Source organism: Dermacentor albipictus, chromosome 3, assembly GCF_038994185.2.
Source record: "Dermacentor albipictus isolate Rhodes 1998 colony chromosome 3, USDA_Dalb.pri_finalv2, whole genome shotgun sequence".
Lineage (NCBI taxonomy): Eukaryota > Metazoa > Arthropoda > Arachnida > Ixodida > Ixodidae > Dermacentor > Dermacentor albipictus.
Genome location: NC_091823.1, coordinates 156,641,716 through 156,658,822, shown reverse-complemented (window position 1 = coordinate 156,658,822; position 17,107 = coordinate 156,641,716). Strand labels below are relative to the sequence as shown.

General features: G+C 46.1%; 1 protein-coding gene across 1 annotated transcript in view; it reads right to left on the bottom strand.

The window, feature by feature from the left end:
• Positions 1-17,107, bottom strand: part of LOC139057637 (uncharacterized) — an 83,197-nt gene that overhangs the window by 23,813 nt on the left and 42,277 nt on the right. Inside the window, exons 4-6 of the mRNA XM_070536221.1 lie at positions 15,449-15,487; positions 13,268-13,364; positions 12,341-12,483 (exon numbers count right to left, since the gene is read on the bottom strand). Of these exons, the coding sequence (XP_070392322.1) occupies positions 12,341-12,483; positions 13,268-13,364; positions 15,449-15,487 (279 nt within the window). The remainder of the gene's footprint in view (positions 1-12,340; positions 12,484-13,267; positions 13,365-15,448; positions 15,488-17,107) is intronic.

Genomic DNA, 17,107 nt, shown 5'->3' with positions numbered 1-17,107 from the left:
CAGTTGCAGCAATGGTCCGGGAAATTGGCTACTCAGATTCATTCCATTCCTTCATATACCAGTCACTATTTTTGCAGCCAACTACACCACACGTCTTCAAGCCACATGATTCAATTCAGCATGACTGGAGCACAGTGCGTTAGCGAAAACTCAGCTTCATTTCCGACAGCTGGTCGCACAGAAGCAAGGTGGAAGGGTAATGGTTTCGTATTAGTACACTGTCACTGAGGCTACGTGCGGCGCACCGCCGAAAGCGCCATCTCGTTTCTGTAGAACAAACTGCGCCGCGAAGGGACGGTTTATCAGCCATGATATCTAGGCTACATTACATGTCGCCGAATAAATTGCTTATACACACAAAATCCATGCCTCCAAGACCAATACAAACGTACTCCAATAGCTAACTAGCCCGAATTAACATCCAACGAAGTTCAACTGTTCGTTTGCTTCAACCTGATGAGAAAAGCGTAGCCCGATCCACGGTAGCCGTTCGAAAGCATACGACTATACGGCTGTTCTGAAGCACGCTTGCGCAGACGCCAGACGCGTGCTCCAGACCGGCCTTAAAGGGGCCCTGGACCACTTTTTATTGAAGCGAAGAAAGGCATTTGAAGTGAAATTGGATATTTCAGAAATACTTTGCCGCAAAAAGCACTTGAAGGCGTTAAGCAGAAGCGGAGTTATTGGAATTAAACACGGCCTCCGCTGTGCTACCGTTCCTTCAATGCCTTGCTCTGCCAAGGTTTTGGCTGAGTTGGGCGTGCCCACAACGCTCCGCTTTCTAAATGTCACTGTGGCATGTAGTCCGCGTTTCATTTTTGATGTTAACGTAACGCAACGACTTCCGATTCTACGACGCAATCGACGTAAGCCAAATGCGGCTGTCCTTATGGAGCCGCAGTGCGATTAGCCAGTGGACTCGTCGCGGCACCCCGCGGCGGCTGCAGTATCTATGCTACGTGGCAGACAGCGGCCACCAATAGCAGCCGCGTATGGGAACCCGCTTTATCGCGAAATAAAGCGTCCACAAGAGAATGAGGAGCCCGCAGGGGCGTCTGCGTCAGCAGGCGTTTGTTGAGTTGCGACACCAACCATGGACACCACGGACCCGAGCACACGGGGGTTGGCCCCTCCCTTTTAGAGCGCAGCTCTTTGGCGTCCGTTCCTGGGTTTCGCGTCGTCGTCGTCGACGGCGTTGTCGTCGGCGTTGTCGTCGTCATCGGCGTTGTCGTCGGCCTCGTAACCAGCTCGCCGACGAATCTGCTGCTCCGCCGCCGCGCATGCGCGCTGTCGGCTCTCCGGGCGAGGGAGGATGATGGAAGGGAGGAGGAGAGACTGTGGAGGAGGGCTGGCTACACAAATGGCTCTTTGACGTCCGTTCCTGGGTTTCGCGTCGTCGTCGGCGTCGTCGTCGGCGTTGTCGTCGGCCTCGTAACCAGCTCGCCGACGAATCTGCTCCGCCGCCGCGCATGCGCGCTGTCGGCTCTCCGGGCGAGGGAGGATGATGGAAGGGAGGAGGAGAGACTGTGGAGGAGGGCTGGCTACACAAATGGCTCTTTGGCGTCCGTTCCTGGGTTTCGCGTCGTCGTCGGCGTTATCGTCGGCCTCGTAACCAGCTCCGCCCCCCTTTCATCCCCCCAGCGCTTGCAGCGACCGACTGATACCGCTTTCGTGAGTCCGCTACCGCACTCACGAAAGACGTCGTGCACTTCCTGCAACTCGCATTAACCGTCCATCGATCCACACCGATGTTAGTAGTGGGGGACTTTAATGTTGACATAAAGACAAACAGCAATTTCCTAACACTTATGCGGGAGAACATCCCGTTCCTCTCGCTCGTAACGCGTCCCACGGCTGTGACAACCTCGCGAGGCACTTGTATAGATCTCGTCTTTGAGAATCAAGCATTGGTGTACCAAGTCGAACATATATCAGTCTATTTCTCCGACCACAAAGCTTCCTTCATGACTGTCAAGAACTGTTAGTGGAGTCTTTGTTAAAGGAATACGTGTGAAGAATAAAAAAAAATTCTGTGATAGCGCATACATGCGTTGCTCGATTTCTTTGCCTCAGTCTATCGAAAAGGTGAAACAGCTTATTTGCTGCGCTCAAATTTCGCATTAGGAAGTAACGTAATCGTCGGTAATTTTTTCCTCTCTCTTCGTCTTTTTCTCCCCCACACCCCCATCCTCTTTTAGTGCTGTTGAGGTGTCCTCCTTTGAGAGACAGTTACGGCACTGTACATATATCTTCTTTTTTTTTATTGATATGATATAAGGAGATGTTGGCGCGAAATTTAAGGCGCCGGCTACTCCTTATCTCTTGGGTGGTTCCGTCATACATCATTCAGGGTTCACGGTTACATATCAAATAATCATTTCACACATGCACCAGGACTTATAAAGCAACGTTTCCACAGGAAGACTATGGCAAATGTCTCCACACCTATGTAGTCGAAAGTCTCAAAAGTAGAAACGATACTGTCGCCTAATAACACATTTTCTAGTCAGCGGGTCAGCGGGTACATACAATATACATGGCAAATGTCTCCACACTTATGTAGTCGAAAGTCTCAAAAGTACAAACGATACTGTTGCCTAATAACACTTGCCTAATAATAAATATATTAGCACATACAGTCACAACAATGTCGAAAGTCTCAAAAGTACAAACGATACTGTTGCCTAATAACACTTGCCTAATAATAAATATATTAGCACATACAGTCACAACAAAGCAGTCAACATAGCATAATTCCCAAACAGATGGATATATAGAGTCACATTGAAATGAACAGAACAATGAAAGCACTAATAGCGTCCAGCGATGCCGCTGTCTTCGAAGAAGGTCTTTAGTGCTTTTAAAGCGTTCTTTTGCAAGGCCGTTGTTGGCCAAGGGCCCAAAAGTTTCCTTAAACTGAAAGGTCTGCGGTCTAATTTACTTAGCGCTGATTTAAGTCGGCATCTTGGTGTATCGTGATGTGGGCAATCTAGAAGGAGGTGATATATATCTTCATCTACAAATCCGCAATCACATTCGGGGGTTTCCGCTCGGCCAATTCTGTGTAAGAAATGCTTTGTGTAGGCAGTGCCTAGCCTTAATCGATGAATAAGCGTTTCCATAGTTCTATCTAATGACAATGAAAATTTGAATTCAATAAATGGATCAATATGATATAAGTCAGAGCTCTTAGAATTCTGGTGAAACCAAGTGTTCCTAGACATGTTGAAAGATGTTGTCCTTATAATGCAGCGTAATTCATTCTTTGATATTGGGAGTGGAGCCGTATCATCTTTCAGGTGCGCTTGTCGTGCGGCTTCATCGGCTGCTGTGTTGCCAGGAATGTTGCAATGCCCTGGTATCCACTGGAATGCTATTGCATGTTTTGCTTCGCTTGCTTTTGTGAGGTATTTAAGTGTTTCATATATTATACTGTCGCTGAATGTTTTCCCCTTTGTGCTGCAGAGTGATGTTAGAGCCGCCTGTGAATCGCTGAAAATTACCCATTTTTGCGCTTCTGTTGCTGACAATATAAATTTTACCGCACATTGGATTGCGAACAGTTCAGCCGTTGTGGACGAAGTTGCACGAGATAACCTAAATGATTCTTGTTTGTTGACGTGCGGTATAATGAATGATGAAGTTGAAGAGGTTGCTGTACTGGAGCCGTCTGTAAAGACGTGTGTGTATCCTGAATACCGCATATATATCTGGTATAGTGCTAGTTGTTGAGCAGCTTGAATGAACATGTCTCTTTTGCTGAATATCCCTTCTACTGACAATTCAATTTTTGGAACTGTAAGCAGCCATGGAGGATATTCGATGTCTGAGTTCCAAAATTCATTTTCTGGCAATATGTGAAGATTTTTTTTAATTTCTATATGAACATAACTTCTATCTCGTTTCATTATGTCTAGAGCCAATGGGTGGTTTTTATGCTGGGTTTGAAGGCGGAAATAATGCCGGCATGTTTCTGTAGTTCGCATAACTGGAAATGGTGATTGGCGAGCCTCAGCTATTACAAGAGAACTCGAAGTCGCTCGTGGAACTCCTAGACATAGGCGTAGTCCTCTAGCTAAAAGTCTTTGAAGTCTCTCTTCTGACGTGTGGGAAAGTCCGTGTAAGATGGGCGCGGAATATGCAATTTTTTGTCGTATTAATGCATTGTAAACAGTCAGCATGGACGATACTGATCCGCCCCATGATGTGACTGCAAGTCTGCGAAGTACAGTCACTATGGCATTGACCTCGTTTTCGAGTTTTTTTAAGTGGGGTGCCCAGGATAGCTGCCTATCAAGTATTATGCCAAGAAATCGATGCTGTGTGACAATCATTAGAGGGTTACCTTCCAGATTAAGAGTGAAATTTTTTAACACCCTCCGAGTGAAGGGCAATACAGCAGTCTTTGCATGTGATAGTACCATTCCTCTTTCTCTCAAAAATTGGTTGATGATATTTATGCCGTCTTGCAGTGCCATCTGGAGTAGTTGAGCTTTAGACCCAGATGTCCAAATACACACATCATCTGCATACAGTCAAAACTTTAACTGTGATGGCAGTCTTCGCGTTAAATCAGCCATGACGCAGTTAAAAAGGAAGGGGCTGAGTACGCTTCCCTGTGGTACTCCCTGTTTGACAATATGTTCAGCACTCTTTCCTTCACCCGTCTGAACAAATATTTTCCGACCTGATAAAAATTCAGAAATCCATCGCAAGGACCTGCCAAACAGACCAAGTTCCAACATGCTTAGCAGAACATGAACGTGACTAACGGTGTCAAATGCCCTCTTGATGTCTAGGAATACTGCTATCGTCATGTTTCCACGTGCACGCTCGTGCTCCACACAGGTTACTATATCTAATATTGCATCCATTGTGCATCTATGTTTTCTAAAACCTACTGAGTAGTTGGACAGCACCTTCGTTTCATTACACCACCATTCAAGTCGCGCGTCAATCATTTTCTCCATTACTTTGCACAAACAACTTGTCAAACTAACTGCGCGGAAGGATTCAAGGCACAAGGGCGTCTTACCAGGTTTTAAAATTGGTATGATTCGAGCGACTTTCCAAGAGTCAGGTACAGTTTGCTCTATCCATAAGTTATTATAGATGTCTAAGAGCGCATTTGTACCTGTCGGTCCGAGGTTTCTTAGCATATTGTACGTAATGCCGTCCGGCCCAGCAGCGGACTTTTGGCGACATGATGCAATTGCACATTGGAGCTCGTTTAATGTGAAAGTGTGATCTAATTGAGGATGTTGGGCCCAGTAGCAAGCAGTAATTTTTCGCTTAGCCAACTCTACTGAAATATCAAATTCTGCACATTGTGATGAAAAGGCAGATCTGGAAATTAGCTCACAAAATTCATCTGCAACTATTATTTCACACGTGTCCCGGGCTACAGCGAGAGCACGAAATGGGAAGCTTTGTGTTACAGGTCCGCTTAAGGAACGAATTACTAGAAAGATTCGTGGGACAGCTGTGTGAGGAGACAGCGTGCCGCAGAAATCGCGCCAGCGCCGGTTGCCTAAGCTTTCCATTCGTCTGCGCATTACATTGTGTATTTTCTGAGCGTTTCTGTATGCTTCTAAACTTCCGCTCCGTCGGTAAGCTCTTTCGGATCGGCGTCGGATGGCTCTTAGGTGTTCATATTCTCCGTCAACTGCAGCATAGTCTTTTGGTATTGGGACCTTCTTTGTGCATATGTTCATATTATCCTGCAAAAATTCTGTAAATTTTTCCACTGTTGCATGTTGGTTAATTTGATCCGTTAGGCGGTATCGAAAAGCTTGCCAGTTGGTTAGTCTGCTGTAACGCCTGATATCATAGTGCATGCTAGGGTGGTTAACAAGAATGGGAAAATGATTACTTCCGCGCGTTTCCATATCTGTGGTCCATCCCACACCATTCACTAGATCATGTGAACACAGGGTAACATCTATGCAGCATGAGTAATTATATCCACGAAGGAATGTTGGAGACCCATCGTTTAAAACAGTCAAGTTGCATTTATCTATGGCGCATTCAATAACGTTACCCCGTGCATCACAGTGATCACTGCCCCAGATGATGTTGTGTGCGTTGAAGTCGCCACATATAAATACATTAGAATGAGCTATTTTAAATATATCCACTAGCGCTTCTACTGAAATCCTGTTTGAAGGTTGTAGATATAGATTAATCACTGTTATACAGAGCTTGCCAAAGGATACTTTACATGCGATGAATTCCGGGAAGTCTGAATCACTGGACTGAATTTGATAAGATGGTAGGTCCTTTCTGACGCACAGGAGCACTCTGCTAACAGCACCTTGACGAGAAGTCTTATATATCACATAATTCGAGAGGCGAAAGTCGTCAGTGATTCCCGCCTCTTGAATGCAAAGTATTGGGAAGTTGTATTGCACAAGCAGTTTACGAAAGTCAGCGCACTTTCTTCGAAGACTGTTGGCATTCCACTGAAATATGGAGACATTTTTGTAGCGGTTATTCATGTAGGGCCTGCCGCAGTTTCAGCCCGGATTGTTGACACAATAGTGCTTCTAGAGGCAGCAAGGCTTTTACTTCTGGTAGGTTGTTTGCTTCCGGCAAAGCAGATAGGATTGCCTTAAGAGCTGCGAAAAGCATTGGCAAAATCAGTTGTGTCACCGATGCTGTAGTATGTTCGCTATTAGCTGGTGTTACTTCTGCAGTAGATGCGTGAGGTCGCTGAAAGAAATGTGTGGGAGTACAGGAGCTTTCTTGTGTATTACACTCTGCCTGTTGTCCTCTGGGTTTCCGTAGTACTGATGCATAGGACTGGGCGCTTGACTGTGATCCTCTTGATTGGTCTCTTGATTGCACTGTTGGTTTTTCTCTAGAGGAGGGATATCTTGTTGGTGCTCTTGGCTGTGGTGGTTCCGGTGCCCGCTGAGGTGGGTGATCTGGCACTGGATGAACAATCTCGAGGTTTGGCGCGAGTTCATTGCGTCGCGGTTGTCTTCCATGAATTAGGTCATGTCGACGCATTTGCGTCGCTGCTTTTTTCTGTGGGCAGCCTGAGAAGGAGGCGGCATGGTTCCCCGCACAGTTCGCACATTTAGGTTGGAGAAGTGACTTGCACTGCTTGTGGTCATGGTCTTCTGAGCAGATTTTGCATCTACGTGTGCTACGGCAGGTTTTCGCCATGTGCCCGAATCTCTGGCAATTATAGCAACGAAGTGCGGGTCCTAGGTATTCCTCGACAGGGTGACTGGTGAAACCCAAGTAAATTCTTCCAGGAAGAGGCCCGTCGTCTCTGAAAGTCAGGATTACCGTGTGAAGTGGATATGACTTCACTGCTCCATCTTCTTGGCGGGAATACCTTATCTGTCTGCGTGCCGATATAACTCCTGCGTCTTTCAAGAAGTCTAGGAGTTGATCGTCTGTGTACTGCAGAGGCACATGTTTTATTTTCCCAACGTTTCGCGTGTACGACTCTGGGATGAATGGCTTGACTTCCAGGCCACCTACACTTCAGAGCATCAAAAGGCGTTTCGCCGATGCTAAGGAAGCAACGCTAACACTGAAACTTCCATCTCTGGTCGTCCTGAAAGACTGTACTTTCTCTTTGGCAGCAGAAACTATTTCGGCAGGCACTCGGTTTGGATTTACTTGCCAAAAAGTAGTACCTTCATTTGTTGGGCGAAAGACAACCGGAATGCCTTCCACTCGCTTTTTCTTATACGTGACCACAGTAAATGGTGCATCTTCACCCATGTCTTCTTCATCACTTAGCTCATAAGTCGATGTTCTATCATCGTACTTGCCGTCTTCTAGGCGAGGTTTCTTGGTCTCGGCTTCACCATCAGCCATCATTCCTGAATTAGCTGAAGCTGATTCTGAGTTGGGGAGAACCAAACGTGCCGGCTTTATGAAGTTTTGTGACGCTTGCAAGGCTCCAGGCTTTTCATTACGGCCCGTAGCGTCATTCATATGGCTTGTTACGTTTGGACGAGCATAAGGCTTGTGACGATGTTCTCGGCTTCCGACCACCGTAGCGGCGGGGTAATAGACAGGTCTTCAAAAAAGAAACGTCGTACCTGTAAGGCGCCTGGCTCGTGGAATCTTCACCCGATGTCTTGTTAATCAATCGTCGTCAAAGGTAACCGTAACTATCAAAAAAACCAGAAAACTCAGAGCACCACATAAAAACAGCGACCGAACAGATACACTTCTTCTTCCTTCTCTTCCTTTCTCTTCAATATCACTTCAGAGAATGAGGACCGGGCGTCTGCTGAAAAGAGAGCGTTTGAGAGAAAGGTGACTTCGGGCTCCTCTTGCGAGCTCCACGCACTGCGTACGACAGCAAAACTTGGCGGAGATATTCACAGCGGTGGAGGCTACCCGCGGACTATGTTATTTCACAAAGCCCGATGGGTGGTTCACGGCCCCTTTTAGTGGACGCTTTCTCTCGGGCCCAACTTCGATGCCGCCAATTCATACACATCTAAAACACTGGACTGCTTTTCTGACATCATCACTTCACCAACTTTAATCAAGTTTCTTGCATTTGAAAGAAAACGTTAAATTCTTGTGACTGCTTGCAGGGGCCCTATAACGTAAAACTATTCCAATATGTTTCTATTCCAATTTCCTGACGTCAAACTTGCGTAACCACCGAAGCAAGCACCGGGCGGTCACCCACAGGGTTGTCTGTACAGACCAATCAAACCCTATCCTCGTTCATAGGAGGTCACTTTTGTTTTCTTGAAAAACGAATAACATTGCCTACACTGAGTGGCTTGTCGTATCTAATTGGCTGACAAGAGGCGAGGAGACCGCTCACGTGGAGAGGGATCGGCTGGGGCAGAGCCAGTGCACTGAAAATCGATAACCGGATGAAGAGGGTGGTGACGGCGTCTGCGATTGGTCGGCTTTCCCTTACTCAGCTTGCGGTGGCTGGAAGAAAATCGCAGCGGCATGCAACGGAAGCTTAAGAATGACGCTAAAACTGACCCTCAGCAAAGAAGAGTTGGCAGAATAAGGTGGTAAACGTGCCGAGAGTGCTCGAAAACGTTACACGGCCACGCAAGAAGTTTTATTATACGCAAATGCACCCATGCTCTCCGGCAGGTGCGAGTAGCCAGCGTCTCAGCGATCGGCGGCAGCCATCTTTTATTCCTTTCGGAACGGGGAAGCCTGCGGCTATTCCGAAGAAAATTCAGTTTTGTTCGGCATATTAATGCATCTTTATCACGTACACGTCACTTTGACGCGGTGAGTTTGTGCGGTTTTGTGACGTCGCGTGACAGGCAGCTGAAGTGGGTGCAGCCCGAAAACTTTTTACCAATAGCCGAGGGCTAATGGCGAAAAAGGGCCGAATGAGAAACAACTGTTTTTCTTTTTTCTGTCAAATGAAGCATAATCAGTGTGTACACATCATATCAGATAGGGAGCTATCGCGGTTTTCGTGACCTCGCGTGACAGACAGGTGAAGTGGGGGTGGTCGAAAAAAGTTTTTGACCAATCGTGAACAGCTGATATAAGAATTGGAATAGAAAAGTTTGGAATAGTTTTGCGTTATAGCGCCCCAGGGCAATATTGATTTAGGGCCCGAACTTTTTTAGGAATTTTCGAAAATTGGCAAGATTGAAAAAAATAAAAGCAAGACACTTACAAATGCGTAGCTCTGCACCAAGAACAGATTTGTAGTTTTGTAAACTGCGTCTATAATAGCCTCTAAAGAGGACAAATCTAATATATCGATGTATACCTTACGTGAAATTGTTACGTTGTTGAAAAGGGTTTCGCGAACGTCCCACTCACATATTAGTGGTATAATTGAGAGCCGTCTATAACACAACAATTTCGTCCGCTTTAGATATACGATTAAATTGACTTCACAGAATCTGGATATGACTTTTCACTGCTGTGTTACAGAGTTGTCAACATTACATTATCGTTTTTTTTTTCGCAATGCGTATTAACATTTTGATGGCCTAAATCAGAAATTGCTTCCAACAGTCACTATATTTTAACGTTTTCTTTAAATGCAATCAACCTTATCAAATTCATTTGGGGCAGTGGTTGCCAAGAAAAAAGATTTCTCCTTTCCCATATATTTAGATAGCAGCCTCCCAGCTAAAGATTCCTCTTAATGCGGCGTGCACGGTTGTGCTATATATACGAAAAACGTGGAATCGCTTTCCTCGGCATGAACGCTGGCTGGTAGCTGGAGGCCATCGTGAACGCCCAACATTTTGGACTAAATATGATTTTTCCGCTCGCTAGGCTATGTGATTTGGCGCTGCTGCCAGCACGGAAAGCATGAAAGTCTATTGGCTATAGTTCTTTTTTTTCTATATATATAGAAGCACTTTTTTGGCGGTGTCCGCGAAGTCTTGTTTTCCGCGAAAACTGTCATCTCCCGAGAGGGCAGCTCCCGGCCTGCCAGATTCAGGCTGAACGGATAGCCATTTATAACCCGTTTGGCTCCCTTTAAGGACAGCCATTGGTGCTGTAGACTATCGCTAATCTTCATCTCACCTAGGCAGCCAAGTACGGCCGCTATCTCGGTGGTTGTTCTTGAGACTGCTTCGCGATATAGACCGAAAAAGGCATGGCCTGTGTGTGGTAATGCCATAGAGTTTCATACAATAATTGCTTTAGGGAACTGCGGTTCTAGTGTCTACGGGAGCTGCAATGGGAGCGATTGAGCCAGCATAGGAATTATGGGAAGTACGTGAATTTGCCTAACCCTCGTCCTTCTGGCTTCAAACGGCTTCATGACATTGTGAACTCGTCATTTTCAACAGTTTACTCTGTAATTACATCAATGTGATTAAAATTGTCCGACGGCAGGATTCGAGCGCAGAACCTCTAGCACAGAGGTCCGCTATTGAAACCATCTCGCCCCGGACATACGCATCGACAAGCGATATGATACGCCCTTACGACTTTATCGTGGGCAAGCCAGTGCCTTGAGACAAGCTCTATTGTTGCAATGAGTAGCGATTGTGAGTATTTGCAGCGTCTTCTTCACTTCAAAAGGTATAGATTGTCCTAAAATTTACCACAAGGAAGGTATATAAAGCGCAATAAAGAAAGCCACAAGAACGTCTGAACCCACAAGCTCGAAGCTAAGACAAACCCATGTACTTCCCATCATTCCCGTGGTGATCAACAGCTGCAGGGCCAGAGTTCCCTCTAGTAATTATTGTAGGAAACTCTATGGGTAACACACAAGCGGGTCGCCATTGTCACTGCCTTGGACTGGCGTGGATTCAGGCAGCACGCGCTCTCCGTTCATGTCACGTCGCGCCTTGAAACAAGTAAAACATAAATTGTGGTTACACAAATGAATGAGCGTGTCTATTTGCTTAGATTCAATAGTATAACGGTGCGTAACAGACGATAACATAAAGGCACACATCCCTAGTTCTCTGCGTCTTTACCCAACTGCAATAAGTTTACGGACGCGCACATTGAATGCTTGAATACTTTTGACCCTCTTGGCTCTCCTGTTCTCGCGAGATCTCACGTCCTTTAGATGATTGAAGCAATCATTAACGTTCACAAACGAGTGAACGTCTCACTATTGGACTGTATTGCAATTGGCTTAGATTGATATTGCTTTAGGCAGCATAAGGCAACATGTATGTTCCCGTCGCTCATTCATCAACGCTCGGACGCGTTAAGTTCATTTTATAAAGATTTCATGACTCGTTAATCCAGAGCTTCTTGTCCTTGTTGCGTAACTACGTTCTTGAGCCTCGTTCAATGAACGACTCATTACCACACACTCCCTAACCTAAATGGACATTTTCTTACTCTCTGGTGCATGCTGTGAAGTTGTACTCTTTTCATGCAAGCACAATACACCTTTCAATGTCAAATAGTTGCAAACTTATTTGCGATCACTTCCAGTGTTCCTATGACACCCTCGGGAGCTCCATCTGTGGGAACCAAGCGTGGTTCAGTATTTATTTTTGATATTAGGTAGGCTTTAGTTGGCACAAAAAGTTGAACTTCGGAAACTAGTGTTTCGGACAAGCATTGAAAAAAATATTATGTGCCGGCTGACTTGTACAGTAGTATTGCATGCAAAGTGCCGTGCTTCCATGCACCAGTATGGTGGGCCTGACGTGATAGCGAATGCTATTAATTTTTCACTTTTAATCGATTACTTGAAAACTTTCGAGGTGTTTGAGAGGAGAAGTCTCAGTAAAGGCAATGATATGAAACGTGTGGCTTAAAGGAGTGCTAAGATCAGAGTATCATCGTAGATTTCGGTAAACTACGTGTGTTAAAGTTAAGGAGTGATGGGCACGTGCAACAAAATGAGAAAGCTGTGACTGACTCACGCAGATCTACCTACCTTCTCGAGGTTACCACTGGATGGCAGACCAATAGTGATAGAGCCGTTACAGAAATTGTTCTCGACCTCGCACCCGTTGGGACCGCAAATGTTCATGTTTCCCAGGTCGCCCATTTGTGGAAGCGTGGAGGCAGCTGAAGAGTCTGTGCCCGAAAAGAATACCAGCAAGCGGTGTCTTAAAAGTTACTCCTTTAAACGCTGAAGTAGCGTGGATAACCAGCAATCAAGTAACTCTGGCGTCCCGAGCATTGTAACGCAGATCGCCAGCAAAAATGCAGATGCAATATGTGGAGCCACAAGGCATGCTTATCAAAGAATATACAGGGCATCCCAGCTAACTTTCGCAGGAGCTTAAATATATGCGGATGGCACGTAGCTGGACCGAACCAGGGTAATGTTGTTTGCCGTCGCTCGTAGATACCCAAACTATTTTTTGCACTCCGTCTAATTAGATAATCAATCCTTTTTTAATAACCAAAGTCTCAAATAATATAAGTAGATGAAAAATGTCAGTGAGAAAATTGTAGGGCGATTTTGGTTCTGTCCAGCAACGTGGCATTCACTTATTTTTAAGCTCTGGCTGAATTTAGCTGGGGCACCCTGTGATGCGGTAAAACGACACTGATTTTCGACCGCCGGGGTGAACAATAAACCCAGGCAAGCTCTACGATAGCTGGTCGCCAGCGTCACAGCACGGCCGTATGCCGTATCGAAACTTAGAGCGTAGTAAAATGCTATAGACGAGGAAGGGGGACACAACACAAGCGACGTACAATTGCAATGCTTGTCTGCTTGCTTTGTGTTGTTTCTTCAGTTCATGCCCCCTCCCCCCACCCTGTTTGTGCTTCGCCTGTCGTCTCCGTTTTCCCCCGTCCCTGTCTATGCTCAAGCAAGGCTAAATTAGGAAGACAGAAAAGCTGCCTTTACCAAGAGCGCCGCTGCCTCGGAACAGCGGCATAATAGATGGAAGAGCACTGGTGATGACATCATGAGGGCCGTTCTTTAGGCTCCCTAGAACAGCGCACTGCGAATCAGAAGTGGCGACACATGTTCGTGAATACCACCGGTTATTCTTCACATATCCAGTGCAGTAAGAACATGCGCGAGCACGTGTTGGTGCGTAGAGAGTGATAAGTAGCTCGCCTGCTCGCCTAATTCAATGACAAATGTGAATACTCGCAATTGTGGCTACGGCGATCGGCGCGATCTGACACCTGGCTAACCTTTGCTTAAAAAGTGACGCCGTCAGGTTGCCAGTCGACTGATTCCAGTCTTTCCCTGTGTGCGTATATTATGCAGGCTTTACAAACTAAATAAAACATTGTGAACTGTATCGGTTGATCACTGTGCTATTTCATCGTTCTTATCCGGAAGCAACGCCGGGAGCGAACGGTGGTATGTTGAAGCTGGTCACTTTGCCACATTGGTCATTCCAGCTGCACTCGAGCATGCTTTATGCGACAGTAACTTACGCCAGGACTGCACAACTCGAAAGCTGCTTCTATGCTAGTAACAACCAGATCTGTCCTATAGAAGAACACGAGGAAATCAAGGGCTAAATCATTTGTCATTTTTCTAACTGAAATGTATAAATGATAAGCTTAACAAAAATGAATTTGGATGAAAGTAAACAGCTTGCCGGTGGGAGCCGAGCCCCCAACCTCAGCATTACGTGTCGGATGATTTATCATTGAGCTAAGACGACGGCTGTTCTCACGTCGAAATTCTTGAGCAGGTATTTATTTGTACATGCTATGACCCTCTCGATGTCAACAAGCGCCACACATGGCCAAGGCGGTGCGTGTGACACATCCTTTTGACCGCCGGCGTTACGAAATGTGTAAACTTAGACCCATTAAACGTGATGGAATCGAGACCCTCGCTAAGAAATGAACCAGAAGGAAGTAGTGAGGCGGGCGTAGTCACCGACGTGCCCTATTCTTGCTATCAAGGTATCTAATAGTTACATGGGCCGGGTTTTACTGGGATGCGTCGCGTCTTTCGCTTACGGAAAGGCTTCCTATGTTTCACGCCGTCACACTTGTTGCTGTTCTCAGCACGTTGCTTATTCAAGTCGGAAGGGAAGTTCTCCAGGGTCATCAACGAGACCGTCTGCTCTCAGACGTGCTCCAAAAGAGGCGCCTGTGTGAACGCACTACTTACATTGGTTCCATGTTTGTTCTGATGCAGGTTCTTTTACCTACAGGAAATACTGCTAAGCCTTGTCTGCACTGTGTGAACGCAGTCTTTTGGAGGTGCCGAAAGAGTGTCGCGAAGCAGGTGGTCGCTCTGTTTCGCACGTTTGAATGGCCGGAATCGCTGCTTGAGCTCTACAAAAAGGTTCTCGACACGTTCTGAAAATGCACTGAAGTGCTTCTTTCTCTGCGTGGTATAAAGATTGTAAACAGGGATAAGGTGCCTCAGACAGGCTGGCCAACGTTTCGATAGGACGTCCTCCTATCGAAACGTTGGCCAGCCTGTCTGAGGCACCTTATCCCTGTTTACAATCTTTATACCACAGTGCGCTATTCCATCTGTCAGCCCCTTTCTTGATTTTATCTTTTTCTGCGTGTAAGAAAACGCACAATATATTTGAAGTGAAAACAATTATTAATTTTTTGGTGCCGGAAAATATTAAAGAAGACGCCCTTTTAAATTTATCTATAGGTCTAAGACGGACAGGGAATGTTGCGGTTTTCACTGTTATTTTAGCACGAGAAGGGACAATGTCTGCATATGAATACCAATGTTATTAGTCTCGCTAGCAATAGGTTGCCTAACCGCAACAGGAACTACATTTTTTTTATTTTTTGCCAGCCGAATTGATCCCGAACGGTAATGCCAGTCGCCATTAAATCGGTACCTTAACCGAAGCGAAGAAGCGGTAAAGTTCTTAGCAGGTTCATACAAGGTCTCGATCGGAAGACAACGTGTCAGAAGGAATGAACCATTCAAACCTTGGTTCAGCAAGGTTTTCATTGAAATAAAGAAAACATTCTGAGCTCGTATCGTGGGCGATTCCAAACATGCGCTGAATTCAGTAACCTGTAGGAACACGAAAAATAAAGCACCAACAAGTTAATTAAAAAAGACAAGCCCGCAACTTACTTCGATTATCTTCATCGCAGCCTGGCCCAGTCCATTTGCCTGTAATCAAGGGAGAAATGTTGGTGATCTTTAGGTGTGAATTAAGAAACAATACGATGGACATTATTGCTGCGACGATTACTCTGGTGAATTTTCAGGTGTACGCAGTGGAATGAAACCTGTATTTCGCATTCGTCTAGCCAATTTGTGTGAGCCAAACGCTGATGCATTGTTTCACTGGACTCTAATTTTGAAGATGGGCGTGCACACTCATGATTTGTGCCCTCAAATTGACGATTACAACTGGCCGCCCTGTGTTTGCCACTCGTCGTGTAAACAAATCGTCGTTGGCTGCCCGGGAGCAAGGAACGGTAAAAAAAATGGTATCGGTGAAGCTGAATCGTTACGTAATACCGGTCTAAGCTTCCAAGCCCAGAGACAGAAATGAAGGTGGTCAAAATTAATACGGAGCTGCCTCATAACCAGATCATGGTTCCGGCACTTGAAACTTCAGAATCAAACTTCAGAAATTCAGAATCAACGACGCGGGGCTCCTTCGCTGAGAAGCAATGCATTAAGAGACCCGCCTACCGCTACTCCTGAAACCTCGGAAGCTTCCGGTGACCACTGCCTGCCGCACCGCCAATGCTGCTAAACACACCCATCCTATCCGCCCTGTCTGATCTCCGGAACGCCATCCTCGGATGTCACTGAGGCGGTCATGACGCCGTTGTGGTTGGATAAAAGGTCAGATGTCAACCGCGCGCACTCCGGTGGGATTGACAGCACACGAACGATGGCCGGCGCTTACCCGCATCACCAGTTCCTTTTACAGGTAAGCAAAACCAACTCACTCTACGCACCACGTACTCGTACATGGCATTGCTAGTGCTGCCAAACCCCGGCTGCTCCGCTAGTGTATTATGCGACTGTGCATCTGTACTACTTGATCTCTTGCTTTTCGCGGGCGATGTCGGGCAGAACCCTGGCCCTTCTACTCGATCTAACCCGGGACCAGCCGAATCGGCAGCAGAAGTCCTAACCACCTGTCAGGAACTGCAAGCCGGTCAGGTGACAATCTTGAACGAATTAAAATCTCTACATAATAAGCTAAGCCAGAACGCTAAAGACTTAGATAACATCACAAAAAAGGCTAGCTAAAATAGAATCCGATTGCTCGACTTTCATTCCACTCCAAAGAGAAGTAGGAAGCGTGCTTAGACTGGCTTTGCAATATTCACAGCTAATCTCTTTGCTTACACCCAGAATAGAGGATCTGGGAGATTGAGCTCGCCGACCAAATCTGGTGTCCTTCGGCCTAAAGGATTGCGTCAATGAGTCGTGAGCAGAATCCGAAAAATTAGTAAATTACGTTTGTCATGAATACACGAACGTATGAAGCGAACCGAAAGAAATGGGAAGAGCACATCGCCTAGGCCTGTCCATACCTATCGTAAGCAGGCCTATAATTGTTAGTTTTTCACATTTCAAAACCAAACGCGGGAGAGCTAAAAGGGCTCAACTACTCCCGTTAGCGAAGGCTTTTCACCGAACACACGCCTCCAGTAGAAAAGGCATCCGAATGCGCAAAAGCGCAACGCAAACGTCTTAATTTTAGTCTACGTGACTAAAACTAGGTCAACGTCACAATACATTACTTTTCGACAAAGTCACATAGGT